General features: G+C 55.9%; 1 protein-coding gene across 3 annotated transcripts in view; it reads right to left on the bottom strand.

Moving 5' to 3' along the window:
* The window catches only part of LOC102458289 (prolow-density lipoprotein receptor-related protein 1-like), a 36,105-nt gene extending 12,079 nt beyond the window's left edge, over window positions 1-24,026 (bottom strand). The window contains exons 1-21 of one of the 3 annotated variants that reach the window (XM_075929345.2): window positions 23,897-24,026; window positions 21,690-21,803; window positions 18,064-18,183; window positions 16,432-16,659; window positions 15,050-15,163; window positions 14,837-14,956; window positions 14,146-14,271; window positions 12,804-13,010; window positions 12,163-12,331; window positions 11,640-11,808; window positions 9,778-10,003; window positions 8,771-8,896; window positions 7,686-7,910; window positions 6,754-7,065; window positions 5,428-5,640; window positions 4,004-4,258; window positions 2,983-3,198; window positions 2,343-2,581; window positions 1,672-1,801; window positions 880-1,058; window positions 39-219 (exon numbers count right to left, since the gene is read on the bottom strand). In XM_075929345.2, coding sequence (XP_075785460.2) covers window positions 39-219; window positions 880-1,058; window positions 1,672-1,801; window positions 2,343-2,581; window positions 2,983-3,198; window positions 4,004-4,258; window positions 5,428-5,640; window positions 6,754-7,065; window positions 7,686-7,910; window positions 8,771-8,896; window positions 9,778-10,003; window positions 11,640-11,808; window positions 12,163-12,331; window positions 12,804-13,010; window positions 14,146-14,271; window positions 14,837-14,956; window positions 15,050-15,163; window positions 16,432-16,659; window positions 18,064-18,183; window positions 21,690-21,803; window positions 23,897-23,972 — 3,745 coding nt within the window. In that variant the 5' untranslated portion in view covers window positions 23,973-24,026. The remainder of the gene's footprint in view (window positions 1-38; window positions 220-879; window positions 1,059-1,671; window positions 1,802-2,342; window positions 2,582-2,982; window positions 3,199-4,003; window positions 4,259-5,427; window positions 5,641-6,753; window positions 7,066-7,685; window positions 7,911-8,770; window positions 8,897-9,777; window positions 10,004-11,639; window positions 11,809-12,162; window positions 12,332-12,803; window positions 13,011-14,145; window positions 14,272-14,836; window positions 14,957-15,049; window positions 15,164-16,431; window positions 16,660-18,063; window positions 18,184-21,689; window positions 21,804-23,896) is intronic. The other 2 variants (XM_075929347.2, XM_075929348.2) reach the window with 2 other exon arrangements.
* Between the last annotated feature and the right edge of the window lie 2,044 nt (window positions 24,027-26,070).

The raw sequence follows: 26,070 nt of genomic DNA, 5'->3' as shown, positions 1-26,070 counted from the left end.
TGCATTTGACCTGGGACATCAGGGCTGTGCCGTCTCACCTGTCACTTTACACTTGTGGGCGTCGGGTTCCAGCAGGTAGCCCGGGTGGCAGGTGCAGCTGTAGCTGCCATTGGTGTTGACGCAGGTCTGGCTGCAGGGCGCCTGCTCCTGGCACTCGTTGACGTCGGCGCAGGAGATGCCGTTGCTGCTCAGCCTGTAGCCCCTCCGGCAGGCACACCTCTGAAAGCAGAGTCAGCCGCTCACCCCCTTCCTCCACCCCTGGCCTAATGGACCTCAGTGCTCCTGGCCAAAGGGTGCCCGGGCCACACGCCAGGGAGAGGGGCTCCTTTCCCTCAGCATGAGGAGCTGCTTCCCCTGCTGGGTGTGGGAGCTTCAGGCAGGCATCCAGCTGGCTCCGAGTTACCTGCAGCTGCCCACTCACCCTGCCTGGGTTGTCCCAGGCTGGGAGCTACTGTGGCTGGCTCAGGAGCCCAGCACACACTAGCCAGTCTTCCAGCCCACTGGGGCTACCAGGTAGCTGGCAAGCTCCCCATTTGGTCCTCCCAGGCTGCTACCCTGGCTGCTCTTGGTGCTGGTGGAGGAAAGGGAGATTTGGCCCCATTCAAGTCCCAGCTGTGGCCCTTGACGCAAAGGCTCATCCAGCTGGGGCTGGCCCCAGGGACATGGGGAGGGGTCAGCATGGAGAGGCCAGGTGCTCTGTTTGGTGTCAAGGCTGGCACAGCCAGGCAGAAGGTGCTACAGGACCGGTCAGCAGCAGCACCCCTGTGGGGCGGCTGGCAGACAGCAAGATCAGGGCTCCCTGCCCCTCCCTCAAGGTGGAGGAGCCCAGTGGAGCATCACCCCCAGGCAGCCTGGGCCAGGCAGGAGTTTGAGACTCACAGGCCCATCGGGAGATGGGTAGCAGATCTGGGCACAGAGCCTCCCGCACGGCAACAGGCACTTCCCGCCTTCGTCCGAGCCGTCCGCGCAGTCCCGTGCGCCATTGCACACGAGGGAGTAGTTGAGGCAGGCGTGCGTCCTGCACAGGAACTCGTGGCCCTGGCACTTCCGGGGCTCACCTGTCGGGACAGACTCATTGGCTACCGCCACGGGCCAGAGGGAGCCTTTGACACCGCTCTGGGTGCCCATCAGAGTCCGGGGAGATGGAGGCTCCACCCACAGGTCAACATCTTAACATGGGCCAAGGCTACTGGCCCAGTGCAGGGCATTGCCTACAGTGCAGTGTACTGTGTACCAGGAACCCACATTACGTGGCTGTAGGCCTGTTCCAAGTCCAGCCACCGACAGGCTGAGGAATCCTGAGCCTAGAAACCCTCCTTTTACCCAGGGGGTCAAACTGCTTCCCACAGTGGAGTGACTGGAGGCAGTTTGGGGAGGGGGGAGAGGAGAGAACCTGATGGGTGTAAGTTACACAAAGAAGGGGAAATTGGCCTCCATTTTTGCATGGTCAGGGCCATAGTGTTTCAGGTGATTTTCAATTGGATTCTAGTTTGTGCATTATCCTTTGATTAGTCCCAGCTGTAGAGCAAGGCCGAGGAGTTGGACCCATCAGTGCCCAAGTGAGTGAGGGGTGCAGGCTGAGCAAGACCTGGAAGCTCTCCCAGTCTAAGGCGCATCCAGCAAAGCAACAGCTTGGCTGCAGGGCGAAGGGAGTCCTAGAGGCGTCCTTACATCCCATCTCGTCGCTGCCGTCGCCGCAGTCTCTCTCCCCGTCACAGCGCCAGAAGTCAGGCACACACTGGTCTCCACTGCCACAGGCCCACTGCATTGCACCACACTCCAGGGTCTCCCGCTTGCAGCCCTGCGGGGGAAATGCAGCATGCGGTGAGGGTGCCGGGCAGGCACAGCGCGAGCCCTGTAGTGCTAGGTGGGCCAATGCCTTGTCTCCACCCCCCCTCCCCCCAGAGCCAAGAGGGCTCTAGCTGATCAGAGAACTAGCCTGGAGCAACCCTGGGGAGACAAGGCCTTAGACAAGCATGTAGGCCGGTGTAGCAGGCCTCCAAGAGGAGCCTTATTTGAAGCTTGCTCTGTTTAGGCAAAGCCATGCTGTGGGACAGTGTCTCATACTGGCAGAGTCAGCCACTGGGCACTAGTTTTGGTTTCTAGGCTAGGAAGTGCCCCATTATGCTTGGGGGAGGGGGAAGAGCAGTCAGGGAAGCTGGTTTGCACAAGGGAAGGCTCTGCTGAGCCTTCAGTGTCTGAACAAGCTAACACAGGCCAGGCCCCAATGGCCTTAGTGTCCAACTGACCCTCCATCCCCCCAGCGCTAGCCGCAGCCTGTGTGCAAGGCAGCTAGGCCTGGACTCATGGGAGAGCCCCAGCAAGTTGCCGGCCACCAATACCTGCTCGTCCGTCCCGTCCTTGCAGTCCACGTCCCCGTCACAGACCCAGTCTGCCAGCACGCACTCCCCGCTCCGGGGGCACTTCACCTCCCCCAAGGGGCACAGCAGGGGTCTGGGGACGGCGCAGTCCTCCTCATCCGAGTGGTCCTTGCAGTCCTTGTCCCCGTCGCAGCGCAGGGAGGACGAGATGCACTGGCCACTCTTGCACTGGAACTCAGCCTGGCTGCACTCCTCCCACACTGCAAGCCAGAGGTCTTGTTGGAGGGGAGCTCGAGGGGCTTGCCGGAGGCTGCCCTAGACTGGGCACAGGTGCCCAGCAGGAGTGTGCTGGGGGACGCCCATGGTGGAGCAGCCCAGGTTAACCAAGGACTAGGCCAGCCGACCTCCGGCTGTACTAGCCACATTCTGCAGGGAAGAGCAATGACTCCAGCAGCCAAACTGCAGCCTTGGAGGAGCCACTGTGGTTTGGGCCCTTGTAGAGGTGTAAAGCAGCTGGTCCAGGGACTGGGGAGGGGCGTGCGCTGAGAAGCATTATCCCTGGAGCACATGGCTCCGCAGAGAGGCCCACGCCTGCCTGACCCTGCCCGGAATCCCTACCTCCGAGAGCCAGGATGCCCCAAGGCCTCCGTGCCAGCCTTACCGCAGCCCTGCTCATCAGCCTCGTCCAGGCAGTCCGGGTGGCCGTCGCAGAGCCAGCTCTCCGGGACGCAGCGCGTGTGGCCGTCGCAGCGCCGGGCGCAGTCCTGGGTGGGCTTCCAGCAGTCGAGCTCGTCCGAGCCATCCGGGCACTGCGGCACGCCATCGCAGCGCTCCTGCTCCTCCAGGCACCCGGTCCCGCTCAGGCACCTGAATTTTCCTGGAAGGGGGAGGATTAGCCAGCCATGCACATGGGGGGATGCTGACAGCACTGAAGGGTCCTGCCTGGGCAGGGCAGGTAGCAGTCAGAGGGTTGCTGCCCCACAAGCTGCAGCTAGCTGGTGGGGCGTGGGAGTTCGTTATCACCAGGCATCTCTGCTGCCCAGGAAGGAAGACAGACCAGTCTCCCCTTTGCCCTCCGGGAGGCAGACTTCCCATCCCTGGGAGGAGGGACAGCATGGCCATTTGCTACATGGATCTCTGCTCACGAGTAGATTGCCTGCCCCACCCCTCTAGTAGCCATGCCGGCCCCAGGCACCCACACGGCCTGCTGAGTGAGAAGGCAGACCAGTCCTGCCAGACACCCCGAGCTCTTGCTGCAGCCTTACGGCACGGCCCAGGGCTCAGATGTACGCATCAGTCCCTCCCTGTGCAGGCAGGGCCAGCTGTTGCTGGGGGACCAGGGGAAGCCAGGTCTGGATCCATGCCCAAGCTGGGGCTGCCTGGCTGAGGTGGCACTTTAGTGCCACTCACTGTGCATGGTTAGGAACCAGGGCAGCAGGAGCTGGGTTCTGACCCAAGGCTTCCTGCCTGACACTGGAAAGGGATGTAGGGCAACCGGCAAGTCTGGCTGAGTTCTGTTTGTGCTGGAGGCATCTGGCCTGCCCAGGTGCATGATTGTGCCTGGGGAAGGGCAGCCCTGCCCCCTCCCTGCCTAGAATCAGCCTCCAGGTGCTCCCAAGAAATGCCCCCCTGCCCATCCCTCTGGTCAGTGCCACAGGGCATGCGCCTGTGCAGATGTGTACCTGGAGCGTTGCACAGCTGGGCACAGTCCTCTTCATCAGAGCCATCCTTGCAGTCCCTCTCCCCGTCACACAGGTACTCCTGGGAGATGCACTCGGACCCATCGCGGCAGGGGAGCCAGGTGCGGGGACAAGACAGAGGGGGTGGCGTGGTGGTAGTGGTCTCCAGAGCTGCTGGGGCAGCAGTGCTTCTGGCTGCTGGCAGGGGAGCCGTCACTAGCAGGGGAACAGTCACGGGCTCGGTCATGGGCTCTGGAACTAGAAAGTCTGCAGGTGAGTGGTGCCCAGGCCCTGTTACGTCCCCCAGATGGTTTTCAATGTCCAGGGATTTCACTGGTGTGTACTCCAGTGAGGGGGTTCTCTGCCTCCCAGCCTGTCTCCCCTCCCAGGGCTGCCTGGTGCAGGGGGTTGCACACGTTCACATGAATGGACCAGAGCCTCAACTCTAGAGGCCATATAGTACTTTTAGCCAATAAGGCCATGTCACCACTTATGCAAGGATCAATGCTCTGGCAATCCATCCTCCAGGGTGCGATTTAGCAGGTCTAGTCAAGCCCCACTAAATCAAACCCTGAGGGCATGCATTGGTGGTGCCAGTACTCTACGGTCAACTTCCTTTATGCCTCACAACTGGAGGATTTCCGACTGTTCTGGACTGCCCCAGGCAAAAGACTTAGTGCAAGATACAGTGACACCAGCTACAGTGTGTAGCTGGAGCACTGCATCTATTTTCTGCCCGTGTAGACCTGGTCTAAGGCTGTTCAGTATGGGGAGCCTTGTCCACCATGCCAGTAGTGAGCCAGCAGAGGGAGCCAGGCCTCTTTGGAGGGCCTGGCTGTTTGGCAGCTGTAGGTGCACAGGCTTGCTGGGCAGAGTCTACCTGCAGCTCTCCAGTTGGTTGTGCAGCCCATGGTGGGCCTGTGTGACGAGTCGGACTCCTAACCGGGTGGCTCTGGAGCACCAGGTTCTTAGCTGTGATGTTCTAGCCATGGTACGTTTGCACCTCTGTACCAGGCTGGCAGATCTAGCATGAACTGAGGGACACTGATGCACAAGGGGGATTGCATCCTGTAATTAAGCCACTGAGTGGAGCAGTGGGCTAGTCTGACAGCACAGCCAACCCCTTATCCTCCCTAGCAGCCAGGGGTTCCTTGCTCAGCTTCCCAGCCAGAGATTAGTGAGATCCAGAGCAAGACCAATAGCTGGGGCAGCTCAGTCTGCTGTTCCTACAGCTGATTTAAGTGAGGTTAGCAGGCAGTGATCAAGGGCAGCTCTGCTAGCCCAGGGGCAGCCAGATCCCAAGGAAACTGAGACCTCATCAGCATTCAGCAGCTGGGAAAGATTGCTTCTAGGGTCCCCCTGCAGTTGTGTAGCAGGTACGGGCCAGCAGAATCCCTTTTCATTCGAGGAGCCCTATGAAAACCAACCTGTCTCCAGCGGGGTGGCCAAACCCACCACCACTTTCTGTATATTGGCCTCTGTCACAGCACCGACCAGCTCCATTGTTCTCCGGTCCCACAGCAGAAGAGCAGTTTTGTTGACTGACACTAGGTAGGGCTCATAGGCTGCAGCAAGCTGGTAAGGCCAGCTCTCCTTCAGTGTGCCCCTCTGCCTCTTGGCCAGGCTCAGACTCTGCAGGCCTGAGAGAGAGAGAGATCAGTGCCAGACTGCTCCAAGGCAGCCTCCTGCCCATACCTTTGGAGGGACCTTAGAAAGGTGTTTCGCTGGCAGCCAGGACTCCAGCATAATGGTGTTGCTGCCCACAGAGCAGGAAAGTGCCCGAGTTACTGATTCTAAGGGCACTTGGACAAAGTGGACTAGCAGTTTCCCAATCTTGTAGCTCAAGGCCTTCATTGCCTTGAGTATCCTGGTTTTCCCTACATGGCAAACCCTGCCCCCACACCGGAACATCTAATGGACTGGGCCAAGCCACTCCTGGGCCATTGTGTCCAGGGTAGGTTTGATGGAGTCCTCTGCCAGGGACCAAGTTAAGTTTTCCTACATCAGTAGCCAAGGGCCTAGCCATCTCTGGAGGCAGATGGAACACCCCTAGTTTTGGGGGACCTCAGCTCCCCCAGCAGGAATCAGGGTCCACTCCCGCACAGGGTAGAAGGCTCTTTAGTAAGACCTTCCCTAGCCCCTCGGTGCTCCAGCCCGTATCTGGAGATAAAGGGAAAGTTTGCCTCATGCAGCACAGCTGTTTGCTGAGGTTGGCAGCCGGTGAGTTGAACAAGCCAGTGCTAAACTTGCCAGCTACTGTACCAAGCGCTGGGGCACTTCCTAGCCAGGGCTAGCTGTTTGAGGGATCTTCAGCCACCTTAGTCATCCTGATGGGAAGGTGAAGAGAAGTGTCTAGGAATCTTGCCCCCCCAGAGCTGGGAGTGTTTCCTGTCAAGGGTTTTGGTGTCCAAGCTGGGTGGTTGTGCAGCTGCTCACGAGAGTAACGAGGGATGTGGAATCCCATTTGTTGGGCTGTAGTGTTTAATCTATTAGAGGGGTGGGCGACTTCAGACCAATCAGAGCATCCCCTGGCTGTAGTTGCTCTAAACACACTCCCCCCCCCCCCCCCCCCCCCCCGGTTAACCTTCCTATTCCTCATTCCAGTGCCACCCAGCAGAGCCCATTGCTAGGTTGGGCTCTCCTGGTGGAGCATGAGGCAATTAGAAGAAACTGACTAATGAAGACCAAAGCCACGCCCCCTGCCCTGGCAGGGCCAATCTCGTTTTAGAGTGGAGTGTCAGTCCTGCTCTTACCTCGGTTTTTGCAACTCCAGAGGAAGCTGAAGGACTCTGTATCCAGGGTGATCTGGATGTCTCTTGACCAGGTTTCGTTCCAGGTATCCTGCACCTCCCCTCCAGCCAGGTTCATCTGCTGGAGGGGTTTGCCGTCCTCCAGCCAGTAGAGGGTGGCCCGCGGCCAGTCTAGGAACAGGTGTGCGATGATGCTCTTGGAGCGGTAGAGCACACTGGTGGCCATGTCCGTGAATCGGCAGACTCGGATGTCAGTCCTGTCACATGTCAGCCAATAGACGTCGCCAGAGGCTATATCGACCGTGGCTGAGCAGACTGCAAGGGGAGAACGATTCCATGACGGCAAGTCAGAGGTAGTGCACCCTCTGCACAAGGGTGTTGTGCTCAGCCCTGCCGGAGGGACCTATGACCAGTGTAGCCCTGCCAGAGGGACCTATGACCAGTGTAGCATGTGCTACTTACTAGAGGGTGCATGTGTCATGCTACTGACTGTTACATAGAAGCTACTGAGCAAGGAAGCAGCCAGACCCCAAACTAGCCCCTACTGCACAGGAAGACTTTCCCCACCCAAACTAGCTCTCCACAGGCATCATGAGTACAGAGTCCTCTGTGGCTGGAGCTGCAGAGTCTGGTTTTAAGGCCTCGTTCCCCTCCCATGGCTTTGAGGGGAAGATGGGAGGAGGCCAATGCAAGACTAGTCAGAATGTGGCTTCCCCTCTCCAAAGAGGAGTGCAGGAAGGCTCGTATGCAGTGGGGAGGCCAGTCCTGGGGGTTCTGGCACCTCTGAAGTCTGGGTGCGTTGGTAAGAGTAGTGGCTTTAGTAAGAGCCATGGACTACTCTGGTCCATGCCAGGAAGTGGGGGTTGGTCTGGTTGGGGGAGGATGCAGCTTTGCCAAGGGCCTATAAAGGGGAAGCCCCAGCTTCAGCATCTCACCCGGCAGCCCCGTTCGGATGGCTTCCTTCCTTGGGGAGCGCCACGTGAAGCGCATCAGGTCCCCCTCGTCATCGGTCCAGTAGAGGGCACCTCTTCTCCAGTCCACATCCTGCAGGTGGAGGTTCTGCGGCCAGTCCACCACCAGGGTGCTCTTGGGAGCTGAGCCCAGCAGACCCACTTGCAGCGAGAAGATCTTTTTGGGAGTCGCATACAGGAATGTCAGCTCTGTGGACAGGGTTAGTGTCAGGTTACGTTAGCTCATGCAGGGCAAACCCAGGATGCTCATTGGGGCAACTGAAGAGCATCTCCTCCCACTGTCAGCCCATCTTAGAGTGATTAAGAGGTTTAGCTTCCTTGGAGCCAGGAGGATCAAGAAGAATGCTCCTTTCAGACTCTGGGACCTTCCCTTCCAAGAGCTGCAGCAGGGGGAGGAATTACCCAGCTAGAATAAGCCAATGCAGCTGTAGCACTCTAGAAGCTCTGATGGAGTCCAGCACTATTGTGCATGGTCAGTAGCCAGAGGGCTTCGGGATCCCCCCAGTGGGCCACAGTCTGTACTCCAGGTGACCAGACAGATGCACATCTCCAAGGTGTGCATCTTGCTTGCTAGCTCAGTGTGGGTGATCAGCACCATCTCAGGCACGATTACTCCCCAGGCACCTGGGGAGAGTTGCCAGTGGGGTCAGGTGTAGACCTGTGCCCTACAGCTCCCTCTGGGAATGTCCCAGGACATGAGCCTTTTGGGTTGTCACCCTCGGCACCCAATGGGGACCTCCTCCTCCCATTGGACTTCTGCCTCCTTGACTGCCAGGAGTGAGGTGGACCAGACTACAGGTGCCCTCTACAGCAGTTCTGATAGTGCTTGGCAGGGGGACCTGTGAACAAGCCTCTTTGCCCCATGCAGATGCAGCCTCTAAGAGCAGCTCTGAGGAGACCAGGTCAGCCTGAACAAGCCCCTCCCAGCTGTAAGCCCTGACAGGCCAGAAGGCTGCATTGGAGCCAAGCCAGTTCGGGTGGGGGGTGTCAGTGTAGCACACTCGCCGCATGCTGAGAGAGAGAGAGACTCCCCATTTAGAGGCACTTACCTGCACATGTGCCAGGTGGCAGAAGGACCATGCCCTCTGGGCAAGCACACTTGTAGCCCTTTGGGTGGATGGGTGACAGGAGGCAGAGGTGGCTGCAGAGGCCTGGGGCACAGGCAGTGGTGTTCCCTGGAGAGCAAGACTGTTAGTCTGCTAATGTCTCAGTGACCTGACAGTTTGCCTCATGAGCCTGCCCATGCCCCGAGTCTCTGGCCTCCTCTCGACTAGCAGAAACCGACCACGGAGCTTCTTGCGCCAAGTACCAACACTCGGTCCTGGGGCAGCCAGCCCAGAGGGGCACCAACATGTCTGCAGGGCCACTCTCCCTGGCTGCAGGGCTGAAGCATGCGGGTGGGCAGGGGACCACCTGACAGCCTTACCTTGGATTCCAGACGGATGGGCAGAACTGGACTGAGGGTGGGCAGGGATTTTGGACCTCAGTCCAGGTACTCCCAGGCTTCCCCCCCGGCAAGAATGGGGCAAAGGTGGCTCCAAGTGGATGCTCCATATTGCAGCAGCCCAGAGGCTCCAGAGCTGATGCCTGGGGCCCTCCCACCTACAGCAAGTGCCTCTGAGCATCCTCCAACCCCCACAGGGACAAGTAATAGAGTCTCCCCACGCCCCATCTCCTTTGCTAGGAGCTGGCAGAAGGCCTGGCCCAGAGCCCTTTGACATCCCCACCCCAGTGAGGTGCTCTGCACAGGGCTGGCATTCCCATGCCTTGCCAGTGCCACCCCACTGGAGCATTGGATGCCTTGGGGTCCTTAACACCAGTGACATCTGCCAGCACCTCACTGAGCCTTTTGGAAGAGGAACCTTCCCAGGCATACAACAGGGGACTGGACGGGACTAGAACCATCAGGAGCTGCCTGCAGTGAGTCTTGCAAATTGGCAGCAGCATGTTGTGCTGTTTGCCACTCCAGATGCCCAGGGGACACTTGGCTTGGTCCTGTTGACCTGTCCGAGTGGCTGCAGCCCAGCTGGGTTTCCCCTGCCATCTGCCCACACACCTGGCTGCTGCTGCAGTTCATGCAGCACGGTGAACGCCGAGACGGAGGTGTTCCACAGCACCTGCCTCTCCCGTGCAGGGCTGCGAGGTGCCGAGAGGAGTCTCTCTGCATCAGCCCAGAAGAACCAGTTCTCAAACACCACCAAGCCCAGAGGGTCCTGGTCTTTCAGGAGCATCTCTGGAAAGGTGTAGCGCCCACTGCCGTCCACCTTGACCGTTTCTATGGACTGAAAGACAAGTGGGTCCGTCAGCAACAGACACCCCCACAGCTCTTCAGGACTGTCTGGAGGGACACTAGTGCCCATGTTTCCTGCCTGTCCGAGCAGTTGGGGTGCCCCCTTTCCAGGGAAGGGTGGGGTGAGTTCCAGGGATGCAGGGCTTAGTTTTTCCATTTGCACTTCAGCTCAGGCAGGGACAGGATCCTGGGGGACTCAGCAGGTGGTGTGCAGAAGCCCTTCTAGGGCAGGACAGCCTTCAGCATGGAGCTGAGTGTCTCCTCAGCATAGAAGGGAAGGCTGAGGAAGACTGGTTGCCCTTTCAGCCACGCCACTTGCTGGCCAGCATCCTGTTGCCAGGCTCACTGTCAAGTTGCAGAATTTGCCAGGATTGTTATGGAAAATGCAGTTTTGGTAAAGCCCACAAACCAAGCTGTTCAGCAGCATGCTGGAAAGAGCTAGTGCCTAGTAACTCCCTATGCCCCTTTCCGAAAGGAAGTTTGCATTGGGAACATTCCTACCAACTGGCATCCACATGGGACTGCCTGTGACCCAGTTATGGGAAAAGACATTTCAGTTCTCCAGAGCTGTCACCAGGGTAGCCAGGGACAGCGCTGTAATACACTGTGTGGGCTGATGGGAGAAGCAGCATTTTGCTTTTAAGGTCATTTAGGGATGAACCTGCTTCTCATCTTTTGCTTGAGAGTTTGAGTCTTGCTGCAACTCCTCTTTGCCCAAGGGCTAAGACTCTACTGCGGCTGTCAAATAGGTTATGCCAACCTCTGGTAACGAGGCACAAGGGCTACATCTAGACTGGCATGATTTTCTGCAAATGCTTTTAATGGAAAAGTTCTCCGTTAAAAGCATTTTTGGCAAAGAGCATCTAGATTGGCAGATGCTTTTCTGCAAAAAAAGAGCTTTTGCAGAAAAGCATCCGTGGCCAATCTAGATGTGCTTTTGCGCAAAGCCCGCTTGCCATTTTCGCAATTGGGGCTTTTTTGCAGACAAGCACGTCTCAGCTGTCTACACTGGCCCTTTTGCCCAAAAGTTTGTGCAAAGGGACTTTTGCCCGAACAGGAGCAGAATAGTATTTCTGCGAGAAGCACTGATTTTACAGTAGGAAGTCAGTGCTTTTGTGGAAATTCAAGTGGCCAGTATAGACAGCTGGCAAGTTTCCAGAAAAGCGGCTGACTTTCCAGAAAAAGTGGCCAGTCTAGACACAGCCAAGGAGTAGTCAGGGTGGCCCTGTCCATGGTGCTGAACAGGCATGATGCCCATCACTGGGACGGTGCCCTGGAAGTCCTGAGGGTCAGGCTGGAGTACTTGTGCGGCTCACAGCCCACCTGCAGGGCGAAGGCTCGGCAGGAAGAGAGGCTGGGGAATTGGCTGTGCCTTAGTACAGCCACGTAAGAGGCATCCCAGGCTGAGCGCTAATGGGCCCTGCCGCCCAGGGTGCCTTCTGGACGGTCTCACATGCCAGAGTAGGCTTTAAAGAGGTTTAGAAGTGGTAACCTCTTCAGGCTCTTTTTCCTGGGGAGCACAGGGGCTATAGAAGGCCCATGAGGCCAGAGCAGTTTTAGTGACCTGGCAGGTTTGAACTCACTGGGACCGCTGGTTCACCACTGTTTGACCCAAGGCCTCCCCGTACCTCCTTATACTCGCTGATCCAGTACAGTCTGCCAGCCACGTAATCCAGAGTCAGCCCAACGGGTTCCTCCATGGAGACCACAGCAAGCACTTGTCTGTCCGAGCCATCCATCCCGGCTGCTTCGATCAGGGTCTTGCCCTTCTCCCCACGATTCACCCAGTACATGGACCTGTCAGGAAGGGCCATACAAGCATTGCTTTGGGCTTGCCCATTGCTACGAGCATGCAGAGGGGCATGCAGGATGCATGCCAGGGCTGAGCCCTGTAGAGGGGATCTCCTACCAGATGTCTAGACTTGTGGCAAGTCTTAAGATGGGAATGTTTCAGGTGGCCTGTACCACTAGCTTTGCCTCCTCATACCTAGAGGTGCTCAATGCTCTGCTTACCTGACACCGGGACTCCGCCCCACTCAACTGAGCACTTATTTGAGCATCCCTCAGATTAGAGCAGCCAAGATGGAAGCTGAGAAGCTCCAGCCAAATCCAGCCTGCTTAGGGTGGGTCTTGCCCAGATCTAGTGCTCACCTTTTCATTGGATACACCGTCAGCTGCTCAGGCATCAAGTTCTTCTCCAGCACCTTTACGTATCCCCGGCCGTTGCGGAGACCAGCACAGATGGTCTGGGGGTGGCTGCTGGCCCAGTACAGTTGCCCTGTGAACCAGTCTACCGCTATGCTGTTCACAGCCTCGACATCTGAGACAGGAGAGATAGAATGGAGACTTCCTGGCTGTCGGTGGCAGCCCCCTCACGGCAGGACCCAGCACCGTCTAGATCATCCCCGCTCTGTCTAACCTGCTCTTAAACCTCCCCTGATGGAGATTCCAGTGTCCCATGGAGGAGGTCCCAAGTGTCAAACAAGGTGCCTGTTCCTGCATGCATAGGACAGAGCAGCAAGGTGCCTGCTGGGAGCAGCCACTCCATTGTTTGGTTAGTGCCTTGGCAGTGGCAATGTGCCTCCTCCCAAGAGGAGTTCTGTGGCTGGCGGGCCCACAGGACAGGTGGGATGAAGCTGTCTTGTCTAGGTGCCATGGCATTGGGAGAGTCTCCCATTGCCACTTTTGGCTCAGGGCATTTACTACCTGGTCTCTGGTAGTCTCATCCCCTACAATCTACTCCACCTTCGGCCCCCTGCGCTGTTCTGGGTTCCTTCTGCAGGGGCACTCACCTGGGTAGAGCAAGGTGTTCCCCTTCCAAGGTGTATAGGTGCGCAGGTGTTTGTCGGCATCGATCCAGTAGAGCGCCCCCCGCAGGAGATCATAGGCAATGGCTCCAGGTGTGGTGTTGGTGGCGATCAGGGACCGGTGGGCACCTGTTCTCACATCCAGAAGGGCAAGTTCCTGCCCAGTGGCTACCAGGAGTTGGGTCACATTGTCTGCAACAGGAGTGATTACACCCTTGGTCTCTTGCCTGCTGGCTCAATATCTGCTTCCCTCCTCCGAGCAGAAACATGCTAGCAGGGCCCTTGTGCTGCCCACTCCAACATGGAGCAGGGATGTGCCATTGTCCCCACAGGACGGGCTCAGAGGGAGCTGGGCAGGGCTGAGCAGCAGCAGCTAGAGTGGAGGGAAGCAGCAGCATGGGCCCAGGACAGGGAGCTCAGCTTAGACACTGCCTTCATGGGCCAGCCCTGGAGGCTCATCTTGCTTGGAGCAGCAAGTAGCACCAAGGGCAGCGGTCGAACCTGGGTTCGTCTGCCAGCTCCAGTGAGGTTTCCTACTCCCGACACAGCAAGGCGGCCCCAGACAGAGCCTGAACTGTGGCATGCCTGCCCCAGCTGGTGATAGTAGGCTGAGCTAGCCATTGAGCACTGCGCTGCCCGGGTTTCCCTGAGGTCTACCATGCAGCTGCCCCTGCACAAACTGCTGCTGGTAACTGGCACATGTCACCAACATGCATGGGGATGGCTGAGAATGTGGCCTTGGTCAGTGCCAGTAACATGACCATAGCTGCTAGTGGGGCCTTTTCTAGGAGAGGCTGGGCCAGATTTGCCCGAGGTGTTAATTCAGTAGCTGAGCCGGGCAGAGGCTTGTGTATAGAGTCCAAGCTACTATTGACGTGTGGCGGCTCTTGGCCCAAGCTGGCTTTCCAGGCTCTTTGGAGAGCCTCCCCAAGTCCTTCTAGGCCCTGTAGTTTGAGGTGGACACTCCAACCCCACAGTTGGGCCTCCCCACTTCTGCACCAGGCTAGCGTGGAGCTGACGGGTGGCCCCTTTGAGCCTGCCCACAATGGGCAGCACATGCCCTTTGAACAGGTTTTGCGGAGAGCCAAGTTTGTGAAGGGACCAGTGCTAGGCTCAAGTCACCAGTCTCCAGGACCTTGGGTCGGGGGTGGGAAGACAGACAGGTGTTTGCCCTAGGGCAGTTGGGAACTCATTGCCAAGTCTTGAAGCCAAGCAGTAGAATTGTTTCTTCCTGCTAGGAAGTCTTCAGGCACTATTAGGCTTTAGCCCAGCTGGCAATTGGAGCAGCACAGCCTAGCCTAGCCCCCTGCAGTCACAGGTAACTTACCAGCAACTTCACAGATGGTGTCTGAGTGGAGCTCGTACCCTGCCACACACTCACAGGTGAAAGAACCAAGTGTGTTCTCACACAGCTGGCTACAGGGACTGTACACCAGGGAACATTCATCCACATCTGCCAGGAGGAGATTAGCACAGGGGTTAGGAACTGGCACAGCCAACATCTCATCCCACTAAGCCAGGTCACCCTTGCAGGCCAGTCTGTATTGCAAGCCTCACCCCCTTTCCAAAGGGGACCAGGTGTGCCGGCTGCTGAGTTCTCTAGGCCTGAATCTTCACCAAGAAGTCATAAGCCCAAGACACTCAACTTGAGCCAAGGCCAGTGTAGTCACTAAGACCCCTGAAGGGGCTGGCCAGAAACCGACTTAATGTGAGATCTCTGGATCTTCACGAATGAGTTTCTAATGCTGTTCTCTTGGTAGCCTGGCCACCAAGAGGGTGGCACGATCCTCCCCTAGGGGCCAGCCTGTGGAGGACAGAGTATCCACAGGCCTGAAGATGGTCACTAGTTGAGTCCAACCAGCCATGGACTCCCTACTGTGGAGGGGAAGGGAAGGAAAAGCTTCCTGCTCTGGTTGATTGGGGCAGATTGCTACATGAGCATGCTCCTCAGTTACTTTTGGAGGTTGCCCTGCTCACCCCACCCTGAGATTGTTCGACAGGTGCAGATGTGGCCATACCGGTACAGTTCTGTCCATCAGCCTGGAGCTCCCATCCAGCACCACAAGAACACCTCACGCCCCAGCTGGTTTCCGTACAGGTCTCCACACAACCTCCATTATCCACAGAGCAGTTTTTGCCTGTATTAACCACAAACAAGCCTGGGTGTGAGACGTGGTGTCACGCCTATGGGGCGTTCTAGAGCCAGAAGATGCAGGGAGCTGCGACATTACCGCAAGTACTGAGTTCATCTGTTCCATCTAGACAGTCCTCTGCCCCGTTGCACATCAGAGCTCCCAAGATGCACTTCCCCTCGTCACAAAGGATCATGCCTTCTGGGCAGTGGGCTGCGTGAGAAGACAGCGAGTTAGTCTACTACTGTGCTCAGCTTGCAAGAAATAATTGTTGGCCACATTCTCCAGAAAGGTTCCCTTGAGGACTTGGTGGACAGAATGTGTCTCATTAAGGGCAAATTGACAAGCACTTCAGTTTTGGATGCTAGCTATTTCCTGTCTAAGGCAAGCGCTGTGGGAATTTGGTATCTGGAACCCAGCTGCACCAGGGAACTTGAATTGAAAGGTATTAAATTTGTTTTTACTACTCGAATTGCATGAACGTCTTGCTAAATCAAATTGTGCACTCCTGCTGCTCACTGCTAGGCGAGGTCACGGTGACATTGCAGCAGACTGCTACTAGAGACAGGCCATAGGAAGCTCAGTCTGGTTTCAGATGGAAGGTAAGGCAAGGAGTTGATCACTCACTGCCCGAGCATGGCTACAGACGCAGGACATGACAAGAATGCTTCAACTAAAGCAGACCAAGTCGGCACTGGAGAAAGTCAACGTGTGGTTCATGGAGGTGCCGAGTTGCACTTCGGCTGTCTGAGCATTCAACTTATTCCCACATTCTTGGTGAATATGGGACTGACCTTTTAGCCCAGACGTGGAACTGCATCCATGGAGAATGTCTAAGCTTGGAAAGGGACCACTCCTTTCAGGTTAGGTTACCTTAATTGATCTTTAGAGCTAGGGCACTAACTTGCAAGAACCCCTTGGAGAAAGTGCTGCTCTAATACAAGTTGGTCTTCAGCAATAGACCCGTTGTCTGAGACGGGTGAGCAATCTGCCCATAAACAGCTAGACCCCAGACCATGTGAGTTATTGCAATATTAACATGGTGGATGAGTCTTCAGATCATTTTAGTTCTGACTTTCCTCCTGCCCCTTCTCCCCCCATATTCCCCAGAGCCAATGGGTGCATCTACACAGCATCTAGTCTGGTGGGGGTGTACATCTTCTGGGTGGCTGGATTTGGGCTAGCAGGGCTCAGAAGCTCATCCATGCCTCGACTCCAGACCCAAGCAAAGTCTGAGAACGGCTGTAGGAACACTAGCCCCCACCTAACTGGTCCATGAGGGGTGGCTCGGTCCCTTCAGCTCAGCTGCTAGGCAGACTCACCCCCATGAGGCAGGCACTTCAGTGTCCTCTGACTCCATTACACCAAGATGGAGTGTTTGTTTGAGCTTATTGCCACTAAGCTTGTGGCTAGATGGGGATTCAGCACAAGACTTGAGTCCCAGAAGCTACAGCCCTGAGAGACTGCGGCTGGTTACGTACCACAGATGTCTTCGTCAGAAGAATCACCACAGTTGTTGACACCATTGCACTTCCAGTCCTCCATAATGCAGACTTTGTTCTTGCACTGCCATTGCCCTGGCAGACAGTGGTTCTGGGGACAGTTGGCTTCATCCGAGCCATCTTCACAGTCTTCATGGAGGTCACAGACTTCCCAAGGATCAATGCACTGGGTGTTACCCCGGCACGGAATTTTCTTCTCTTCACAGACTATCATGAGAGACCACAAGTGACCATGAGAGCCATTTACAGGCTAAGCTCTGGTTTGATCAAGTACAGCAGAACTACTGGCTTAGGCAGTAAGACAGGAGCTGTAAGAAACCTATCTGCCCTGTGTTCTGTAGAGCAGGGATAAGTTTTAGACCCTAACCTGTAACTGGGAGGAACACTCCTTCAGCAGGCATTGTGCCATGTCTAGGCACCCTTGTTTTTACCAAGGCCCAATGGCTACCTTGAAATTCAAACATCTGTCTGGTAGCCTTCTCTTGAGGGCTCAAAGAAAACGAGCTTATGGAGCTCTTCGATGGCATTTAGCCAGCAGAGAGCAAGAGAAAGGCAGGAAACTTAACCCTTCACACTAGTCTAATCTGACCAATTGCAATAAAAAAAGTCAGCCATGTGCCAGCCTAGCCATCCCAGGTGAGAGCCACCCTGGACTCCAGGGAAGGACGTTTACAGCCTCTTCATTACAAGGCTCTGCTTCCCACTTAGTGATGCCGACAGGCAATGGCGTGACAAAATTGGTTTTGTACAAAAAGGTGCCCTCCCACACCCAGCATCCTGCTGTAACAAGTGCCAGTGGGAACAGCATGTTGCCAGCAGGAGTGCTTTCCTGTGGAAACAAGTGCCGGTCACAGGGGAAGGAAGCAGTTTGCCAGCGAGACTCCCAACCCATGGCTACAGTGCCTGAGGCACAGAGGTCAGACAGCAGGTAGTCAAAGTGTATGGGGTCATCTTCCAAGACTGACTTACAATAGTATGGGCAGTTTAATACCATTACATAGTAAATTTTTATTCAGGTAGTTCAGGTGTGGGTCATTGCTACAGACAAGGTACAAGCCGGTCATTTGTTCATGCTCAAGAGCTCAAGCACTTCTATCTTTGACCTCTCAGCTGGGATTCTGCCTATAGCTTGTCTCAGGCCTTGGTGTCAGAGGAAGCAGCCATCTTAGACTCCCTCCCATCTGCCATGAACAGGCAGGTCTAGTAGTTCTAGAGCACCAGCTCCTAGCAGAGAGGAGAGGCCACCATGTATGTGGGGCACCTCTCCCTCACCCACTGGCTGTGGGGCAGGGCACCACCCAGATATGCATCTTGCAAATCTCAGTCTCAGGTTATAGGCCCGTATGGTTTTTCTGGATGGGGTCTAGATTGCTGGCTCTGTTGGGCATTAGAAGCAGCCAGACTATTCAACACAGGACCCTCCCTCTGCAGGAGGCATTCTAGTGAAAACAGCAGCTCAACTCCTCTCTAGCACAAGGCCTGCTGCCGAGGGGCATGCACGTCAGCGCTTTGGTGCCTGAAAGCCAGTGGCAGGGTGCAGCTCTCAGAGGTCTGTCTGTAGTCACACTAGGAGCACCACACAAGTCCCAAGAGGCAGAGAATCATACTTACCACAGTTTCTCTCATCCGAGCCATCTCTGCAGTCACTGGTACCATCGCAGAGCCAACTACTAGAAATGCACCTTCCATTGTCACACTGCCATGCATCCACATCACCACGACATGCTGCTTCTGAACAAGGGTGAGGAGAGAGAGACAGGAAAGTCTTTAACAGCCATTGCACGGAAAACTCACGACTGCCGGCCACTACCACCTTGTGGGCATGCTGCACCCTTCCAGCCTGGTGAAGGGCAACCCCAAGCATGAGACAGCTAGGCTGGTCTACCAGCACCATGACAGGGCAGTCTGATTAGCTACCTATTACCAGATCAGCAGCTGCTGGCTGAGTTGCACAACCAAGCAACAACTAGACTTTTATAGGAGGTTTCAGTCATTGGCTGGCAGGGTTTGAAAAGGAACCCTTTTCTGGGGAAGGTGCCATCACATGACAATGCTTACAGGGCAGTGTGGGGTGAACACCTGCTGGCATCAGTGTTCATGGTCACTTGTTTCTCAGAAGGGCAGCTTTAGAAACTACAGTATCCCTAGTTGATCGTCAGCACACTTGGGTCTTCACTATATTGCGGAATCCACGCTTCAGTGAAGACTTTCCAAAGCAGAACGGAATGAGCAGCCAACCATTTAGAGCATAGGACTATTAAACCAACCTCCCTGTTCATTTGTCTATTCCCTACCTGGAGTACGGAGCGCTTGAGTTAAGCATCAGAAAGCTTGAAACAGGCCTCTGGAAACGGCCTTTGTGAACTCCAAATAGAGAAACAAGTTTGTTCCAGATGAAGCTCACAGACTGCTGGCCAAGGATGTCCTTGGCAAAGGCCATCAGAGGTGGAAAGGGAGCTTTGATGGTTTAGTGGGAACCCAAGTCAGGAGACTGTGCCCCAAGGTATTCAGAAGACCAGTCTTCACCCAAGAGGTGCCCTTAGTGGTCCAAATTGTAGACTCAAGAGCTGCTGCAGACTTCTGGAAGAGATCCTGTCAGCCAGATGCCTTGTGACTGCCCAAATACCGCCACTCACTGCAGCCAGCATGCAGGCGCCACTTCCACTGAGCTCAGTCTAGCACTGGTGTCTACCACAGTCCCACATGGCTAGTGTTTGGCCAGTTGAGTGTCTCACAGCAACTGCTTCAGAACTGGCTGGACATCACAGGTCTAGCATGACCAATGCCTGCTGTGACCACTCTTCCTGGCCATGCAGAGTCATCTATAGGCTTGGCATTTTGTCCATCGGCTGCACACCCACGCTCCAGAGCCAATGGGCACGGCTCTTGCAAACTTGACCTTGGATTAGAGTTTAACCCCAGTTGGGAGAGCTAGCGGCACATCACTAGAAGGACGAGTGTTTTCAGCTGCTTGCCTGAGTTGCGCATTTAACAGAGAGAAAGTGCCCAGCAGTTAACTTTGCGTTTAATGGGTCATCAATAAAGCCTGCACAGGGCACAGTCACTCCAGTCAATATTTAGTACAGTGCAATTGAGGCTAGCCTGTATCTGCTCTGGCATTAGGCCAGACAGGCCTTGCTGAGTGAGGATGGCTATGGAATAGTATCGATTCCCCTACACATGCTCCACTCTATATTTAGGTGTTTGCCAGGGCATGGAGCTAAACACCACCCTTGTAACAGAGGAGAAGCCTGCTCCATTTGTAATTAAGGGCCCACCAGGTCAAGTTTACTCTCCAAGCTTAGCAAGCACCCCCTTGAGCAGATAAAGCCTTGTGAAGAGGTGAGCCAGCAGGTTCCCACCCCAGATACTAGGCTGGGAAATAGTGCTACAGTCTCAGACAACGATCAGTCTGCACATGGTTGCCAAGATGTAATGGATCTACAATAACTAAAGCCTGTGACTCCAGTTAGGAGTGGTAAGAAGTCCTGCAAGTCTAGCTGCAGGGGCTGGAGAGCATGCTGGTGTGGTAACACGGCCTAGCTAGACCCCAGCTTTCATTAACACTAGTAGGTCACAGTGTGAGTCTTGTCATCTCAGCTGGAGACTCACCCCCTATTACTGAGACCTTACATGAATTTGCAGAGATTGCTCATGCTAGAATCTCCAGTGTGGTGCCATCAAGAAGGTTTCTACAAGCCAAGCTGTAGTGGGGCTGCTCCTCTTAGCTCACCATTGAGCTGGCATTTGGTGGTTCAAGAGCCTAGCAGGAGAACTCTCGTGGCTAGAGAAGAGTTCCCTTACAAGGTCTGAAAAATACCCAGGGCATGCTCCCCAGAAAGTGGTGGTGGGGTTGTTCACATTTGCTTTTGGGTCAGTGTTCAGCCTCTATACAGAAGAGGGCTTTTATACAGGTGTCTTCTCCACGAGTTCAGGGTTGAGACCAGAGGGCTGAGCAATAGTTTTTGCTGGGGACATTCCAAGGTTTTAGAAAGGTGTCAAGGGCTGCAATTCTGTGGGGTGCAGGATGGAGGTTGGGTGCAGGGCCCAGGGTGGGAGGGAGTTTGGTTGAAGGATAGGGTTATGACCTGGAGCAGTGGATTGGGGTGCAAGGTCCAGGAGAGGATTCTGGCCTCAGGGAAGGAGGTCTGGGAGGGAGCTGTGACCTGGGGATATCAGGGGTTTGGGTTCTGATCCGGGGCAGGGAGTTGGGTGCAGGAGGGGGTGGGTTGCCAGAGGCAGGCTCTGGCCTGGAGGTGCTTCCCCAATGAGGCCTTGGCTAGGCTCCCTGCCACAGCCCCAGAGCTCCTGCTCCAAGTGCTCCTCTGGGCTGCACAGCTGTGTGTTGGGGGGAATTTCCATGTACTGACCCTGCCCACAGCACAAGTCATCAGCTCCCATTGGCTGGTTCCAGCCAATGGGAGCTGACAGACTGCTGCAGGCAGGGCAGCATGCAAAGCTCCCCCTCACCCATGCCAAGGCAGGTGGCGCAGCCACTCTAAGCTCTGGGGCTGCTCCCAGCCTGAGGGTCTGGGAAGTGGCCATGGACTGATTGAAAGGTTTAGTGCAGTGGTCCCTGCCATGGCGCCCACTGGGCCATTTCTGTGCACCTGCTGAGTGATTGGGGCCAGCCCTGCCCCTGGGCACATGGGTGGCACTGGCCACAGGTGTGCAGCACATGGTTGGTGCCAGCCCTGGGTGCATGGTGGTTAGGTGGCCCCACCTCCGGGTGCGTATGGAATGCAGCATATGGGTGGTGCTGGCCCAGGCATGCAGCACAGGGGCGGCGCCAGCCCTGGGTGAGCAGCATGAGGGCTGTGCTGGCCCCAGGCTTGCAGTGTATGGGCAGCACCAGCCCCAGGCACACAGCACATGGGCGCTGCTGGCTCCTGGGCACATGGTGCAGGTGCCAGCTTCAGGCATGCAGTGCATGGGTGGTGGCAGCCCCACCCCCAGGCACATGGGCTGTTCCAGCCCTGGGCACATGGTATATGGGCAGCCCCACCCCTGAGCGTGCAGCACAGTCACAGCACATGGGTGGTGCCAACCCTGGGAGTGCAGTGCATGGGTGGCACTGTTGCTGGCAGCCCCAAAAGGTTGGGGACCACTGGCTTAGTGGCCTGTGGGCCATTGGACTCAAGCTGCAAGAAGCCTTCTTGCATCTGCTGCAAGGGGTAATGGAGCAGCAAGGTACCCCTGTGCTACCAACAAGGGGTCAGTCTAGAGCCCAAACTCACCACAGTGCTCATCGGTCCCATCCAGGCACTCTTGTTCTCCGTTACAGAGCCACAGGAAAGGGACACATCTCTCGCCACATGCTGCCTGGTGCAAAGCAGAACAGTTCCTCCCCCCTGCAGAGAGAAGGGCAGAGGAGGTTGAGTGTCCATGCTCGTGGGAGCAGCTTGTTGCTGGAGCACTTAGGAAGGTCAAGCTGGCATCTGAAGCTGCTTGAGGACATGGATTTTGAGCAGCAGTAGAGGGGCAAGGACATGCTCGTTACAGGTTAGGATTGATCATGATCCCTGGTCCTCAGGGAGGGTGGGAAGAGAAGACTTGCCACCTGATATCAGCCCAGACTGCAAAACTTTGCTGTAGGGATGCCATGGCTTGTGGTCTTAGACCAAGGCCCTGCCTTCATTCCTGCATGCGAGGGGTAGTGCCAGCAAGCAGACTTGCAACACTCCTCCCCCTCCCACAGGCTGGGAGCAGGACCTGATGGCTTGGGATGCCAGTGGGGTGTCTGGTACCTGCACCACCTACCTGAGATTGCAAAGGAATAGCCCACAAGAGTCAAGCCAGTCCAAGTCACACTCCAGAGAACACAGGTCAGGACTACTAGTCTTAGATTACAGCTGGTTGAAGCCCAAGCAGGCTGCCTCTGAGCAAGGCAGGCAGCAGACCAGCCCCAGGCAGTCACTAGCCATTTGCACCACACCCCCGAGTATGGCACAATACTCCTGTCCACTAACAGGACCCTTAGCACCTGGCTGCAGGACCAGGTCAGGATCAGTCCCCAATATAGCCACCCAAGGGGCAGACAGGAGAGGTCTAGAGCCTGGAAGCAAGATGCCTAGTGACAATGCCCCTTCTGACATGGGACTGTTCCTCTCTAGCTTACAGCTGTGCTTCCTGGGTCAGCTTCTGGCACAAGAGGCATGATGGGCCTGACTACCATGCCAGGGGGATTTCACACCAAGAGCCACAGAAATGGCTCAAGGAAGGTGCCTCCAATTCTAGAGATCCGTTATGGTCCCCTACAGGACAAATGAGGCCCTGCTGAGCAGCTACATTAAGAGTCAGTTAATTGTCTCCTTAGGGCCAACTGTGCCTTGTTAGCACCTCAGATGATGCATGTGGCTTGAAGCCGTCCACTTGTCACCCCTATGGGCCTGCTACTAGCCCCACTTGCCTTGGGAAACTGAGCCTAGCAGGAAGGCATCTGCAGCATAGCCCCCCCCCCCCAGAGCAAGAATGCCAGGGAAAGTGACAGCCAAGTTAGAGGGAAGTTTGTAGGGGCTTGGTGAGGTCCTGGCTTGCCCTGCCATGCAGACAAGCACTTGGCTGCCCACTAAGTCCCACACCACTGCAGGGGTTCTCAGCCTCCTTTGCAGATCCCTAACCAACATCAGAAGGAGGCAAGGACTCCTCTGGGAGGAGGAAGCAGCCAGCAGACTCCCCACCCACCCACCGCTAGCCTTACCATGAGGAAACTGAGGCAGCCACCTCAGGTGCCAGACTGTGGGGGGCACCACTAGCCCCCCCCCCCCCCCCCCCCAAGTGTAGAAGATTCTGCTGCTGGTGCAGGTGTATTCTCTCTGCTGCACCACAGAGGAGTAGAACAGGAAGGCAGCAGAATTGAGACCTTTCAAAGTTTGGGCCCAAGCAAGGGGGCATCATTTCAGGGCCCCACCTCAGGTGCCAAAATATTATGGGCCAGCCCTGCCCCCCACCCCACCCCAGGTCCACAGCTCCCAAGTGGAGAGCTGGGCCACACAGCCCACCTGCCAGCAGCCACAGCTAGTCACTGCACAGCCCGGCCATGCCGTGGCCTTCGCTCCACCAAGGGCTGCAGCTCACAGCACTAGCCACGGGGCGCTCACCCTCTGAGCCAGTGGCTGGAGGTCTGGCCCGTCTCAGGGAGAATGTGCCCCCCCAGCCAGGGGTCCAGGGCCCGCAGCTTGAGCGCCCCTGGCCTGGGACACTGTATGGGCCCCACACCCCATGGGAGCTGGGAACACGTGGACCTGCCCCCCGGATCCACTGGAGTCCAGAAGCCCCCCCTTGAGCTCAGCCACCCCCTGGGCAGAGTTCGCAACAGACCCACCCCCGGCAGCCCCCCGGTGCCAGGCTGCTCAGCGGGCGCCCCAAAGCCGCCAGCCCCACCTGAGCCGCCGCGGAGGCAGGGCGCTGCCCGGGCAGCGGGGGAAGGAGCCTCCCCACTCACCTGGGTCGGGCAGCGAGCGGCAGCAGCCGGCGGCGGCGAGAGCCAGGAGCAGCAGGCGGAGCGCAGCGCGCTCCATGGTGCGGGAGCGGGCAAGAAGGAGCGCGGGGAGAGCGGGCGCCGCCAGGGTTTTATCCCCCGGCTCGGGCCCCCATTGGGCGCTGCGGGAGCGGCCGGGGCCAATCACCGCCCCGGGCTCCAGCCCCGAGCCAGCCAGCGCGGGCAGAGCGCGCACCGGGCGGCAGCAGCGCTAGGGGGCGCCCTCGCGCCCCGCCCACAGCTGAGCCCGCGCCCTCTGCCCCGCCCCGCGCACAGCTGAGCCCGCACCACCAGGATCCAGGTTCTGCGGGTTTCAGTGGCTGCCCCTACGCAGGAGTGGGTGACAGGGCATCATGTGCATCATCCTTGTCTTTATGCCCGGTGTCCGGCCCGGAGCTGGGGCGTGGGCCTTGCCGTGCTGGGGGTGCCAGCCCCTCTCCTGGCCGCCGAAGAGATCGGAGAAACCACACTGAGATCCCCAGCACTGAGCAAGAGTCCCAGCTCCCAAAATTGGATCTGTTGTGAATATATTTCACAGTTAACCAACGTGTGGTCAATCAGCTGTACCAATCACCAACACTTCTCTCTTCCACAAGGGCCAACCCCTGTTTGCCTGGGGCCATGTGAGTGATGGAAAATTCACTGCACCAGGCATGAACTAGATGGAACCTAATCCAGTCCCTAAGATGTGCCAGGGACTGCATTTCTGGCTCTCCTTGTCCTCTGGTGTTCTGAAACAAACCATGGTCCTGGCAACCCAAGGGCCAATGCACTATACCAAATCAGTAGGTTCTGATAACCAGCATCCAAGAGTTTAAAAAGAGCTGGCTTAAGAGCTCAGTAGACCATTAATGTTGATTTTCAGTAAGTCTTGGAGCACTGGGGAAGTTCTGAAAGACTGGAAGAAAACTAAAGCTGTAACATTATTAAAAGGATAAATGAGGCAACCCAGGTAATTACTGGATTGTCTATCAATCCTAGACCAAGATAAAGAAGCAGCTATTTAACATCTTTATCAACAACTTGGAAGAAAACAAAATAATCACAGATAAAGTTTGCAGATGAGATGATGCCTTATATATTAAAAAGGTATATACTTGCACTGCGGTCGAGATGGATATAGGACACAGATTTATTGAGAGTCTCTGGGTAAGGATAAAAGAGGTAAAAAAACAAGGGTGAGGTCATAGTAGGGGTCTACTACAGACCACCAAAAAAGAAGAAGGGGTGGATGAGGTTTTTTTAAACAACTCACCAAATCATCCAAAGCACAGGACTAGGTGGTGAGGGGGGACTTCAACTGCCCGGACATCTGTTGAAACAGCAGGGCATGGATTATCCGACAAGTTCTTGGCATGTATTGGAGACAATTTTTTATTTCAGAAGGTGGAGAAAGCAACTGGGGGAGGCGGTTCTGGATTTGATTGTAACAAACAGGGAGGAACTGGTTGAGAGTTTGAAAGTGGAAGGCAGCTTGGGTGAAAGAGATCGTGAAATGATGGAGTTCACAATTCTAAGGAATGGCAGGAGGGAGAACAGCAAAATGGATTTCAAGGCGGCAGAATTTAGAAAATTCAGGGAGATGATAGGTAACATCACTTGGGAAGAAAAACATCCCTAAGAGGAAAAACAATTGAAGATTGTTGGCAATTTTTCAGAGACATTAATAAGGGCACAAGAACTGGACACAATACTCCAGTTGAGGCCTAATCAGCACAGTGTAGAGTAGAAGAATTACTGCTTATCTTTTGCTTAGAACACTCCTGTTAATATATCCCAACCTGATTGCTTTCTTTGATAGGATAACAAGCCTTGTGGATAAGGGGGAAGCGGTAGATGTGGTATACCTAGACTTTAGGAAAGCATTTGATACAGTCTTGCATGACCCCATTAATAAAGTAGGGAAATGCAACCTAGATGGGGCTCCTATAAGGCGGGTTCATAACTGATTGGACAACTATTCCCAGAGAGTAGTTATCAATAGTTTGCAGTCATGCTGGAAGGGCATAACTCAGGTAGCTAGGAGGTGTTGACAGGGAACCAGGAGAGCCATTGGGAGAAGGTGTTGAGATTTGAATTGCAAGGGGTACCTGCCTGCAGTTTTTCTTTGTGGCTAAGTCTACACTGCTGCTTTTTCC

Source organism: Pelodiscus sinensis, chromosome 4, assembly GCF_052426305.1.
Source record: "Pelodiscus sinensis isolate ZL-2025 chromosome 4, ASM5242630v1, whole genome shotgun sequence".
Lineage (NCBI taxonomy): Eukaryota > Metazoa > Chordata > Testudines > Trionychidae > Pelodiscus > Pelodiscus sinensis.
This window is presented reverse-complemented; position numbering and strand designations above follow the sequence as displayed.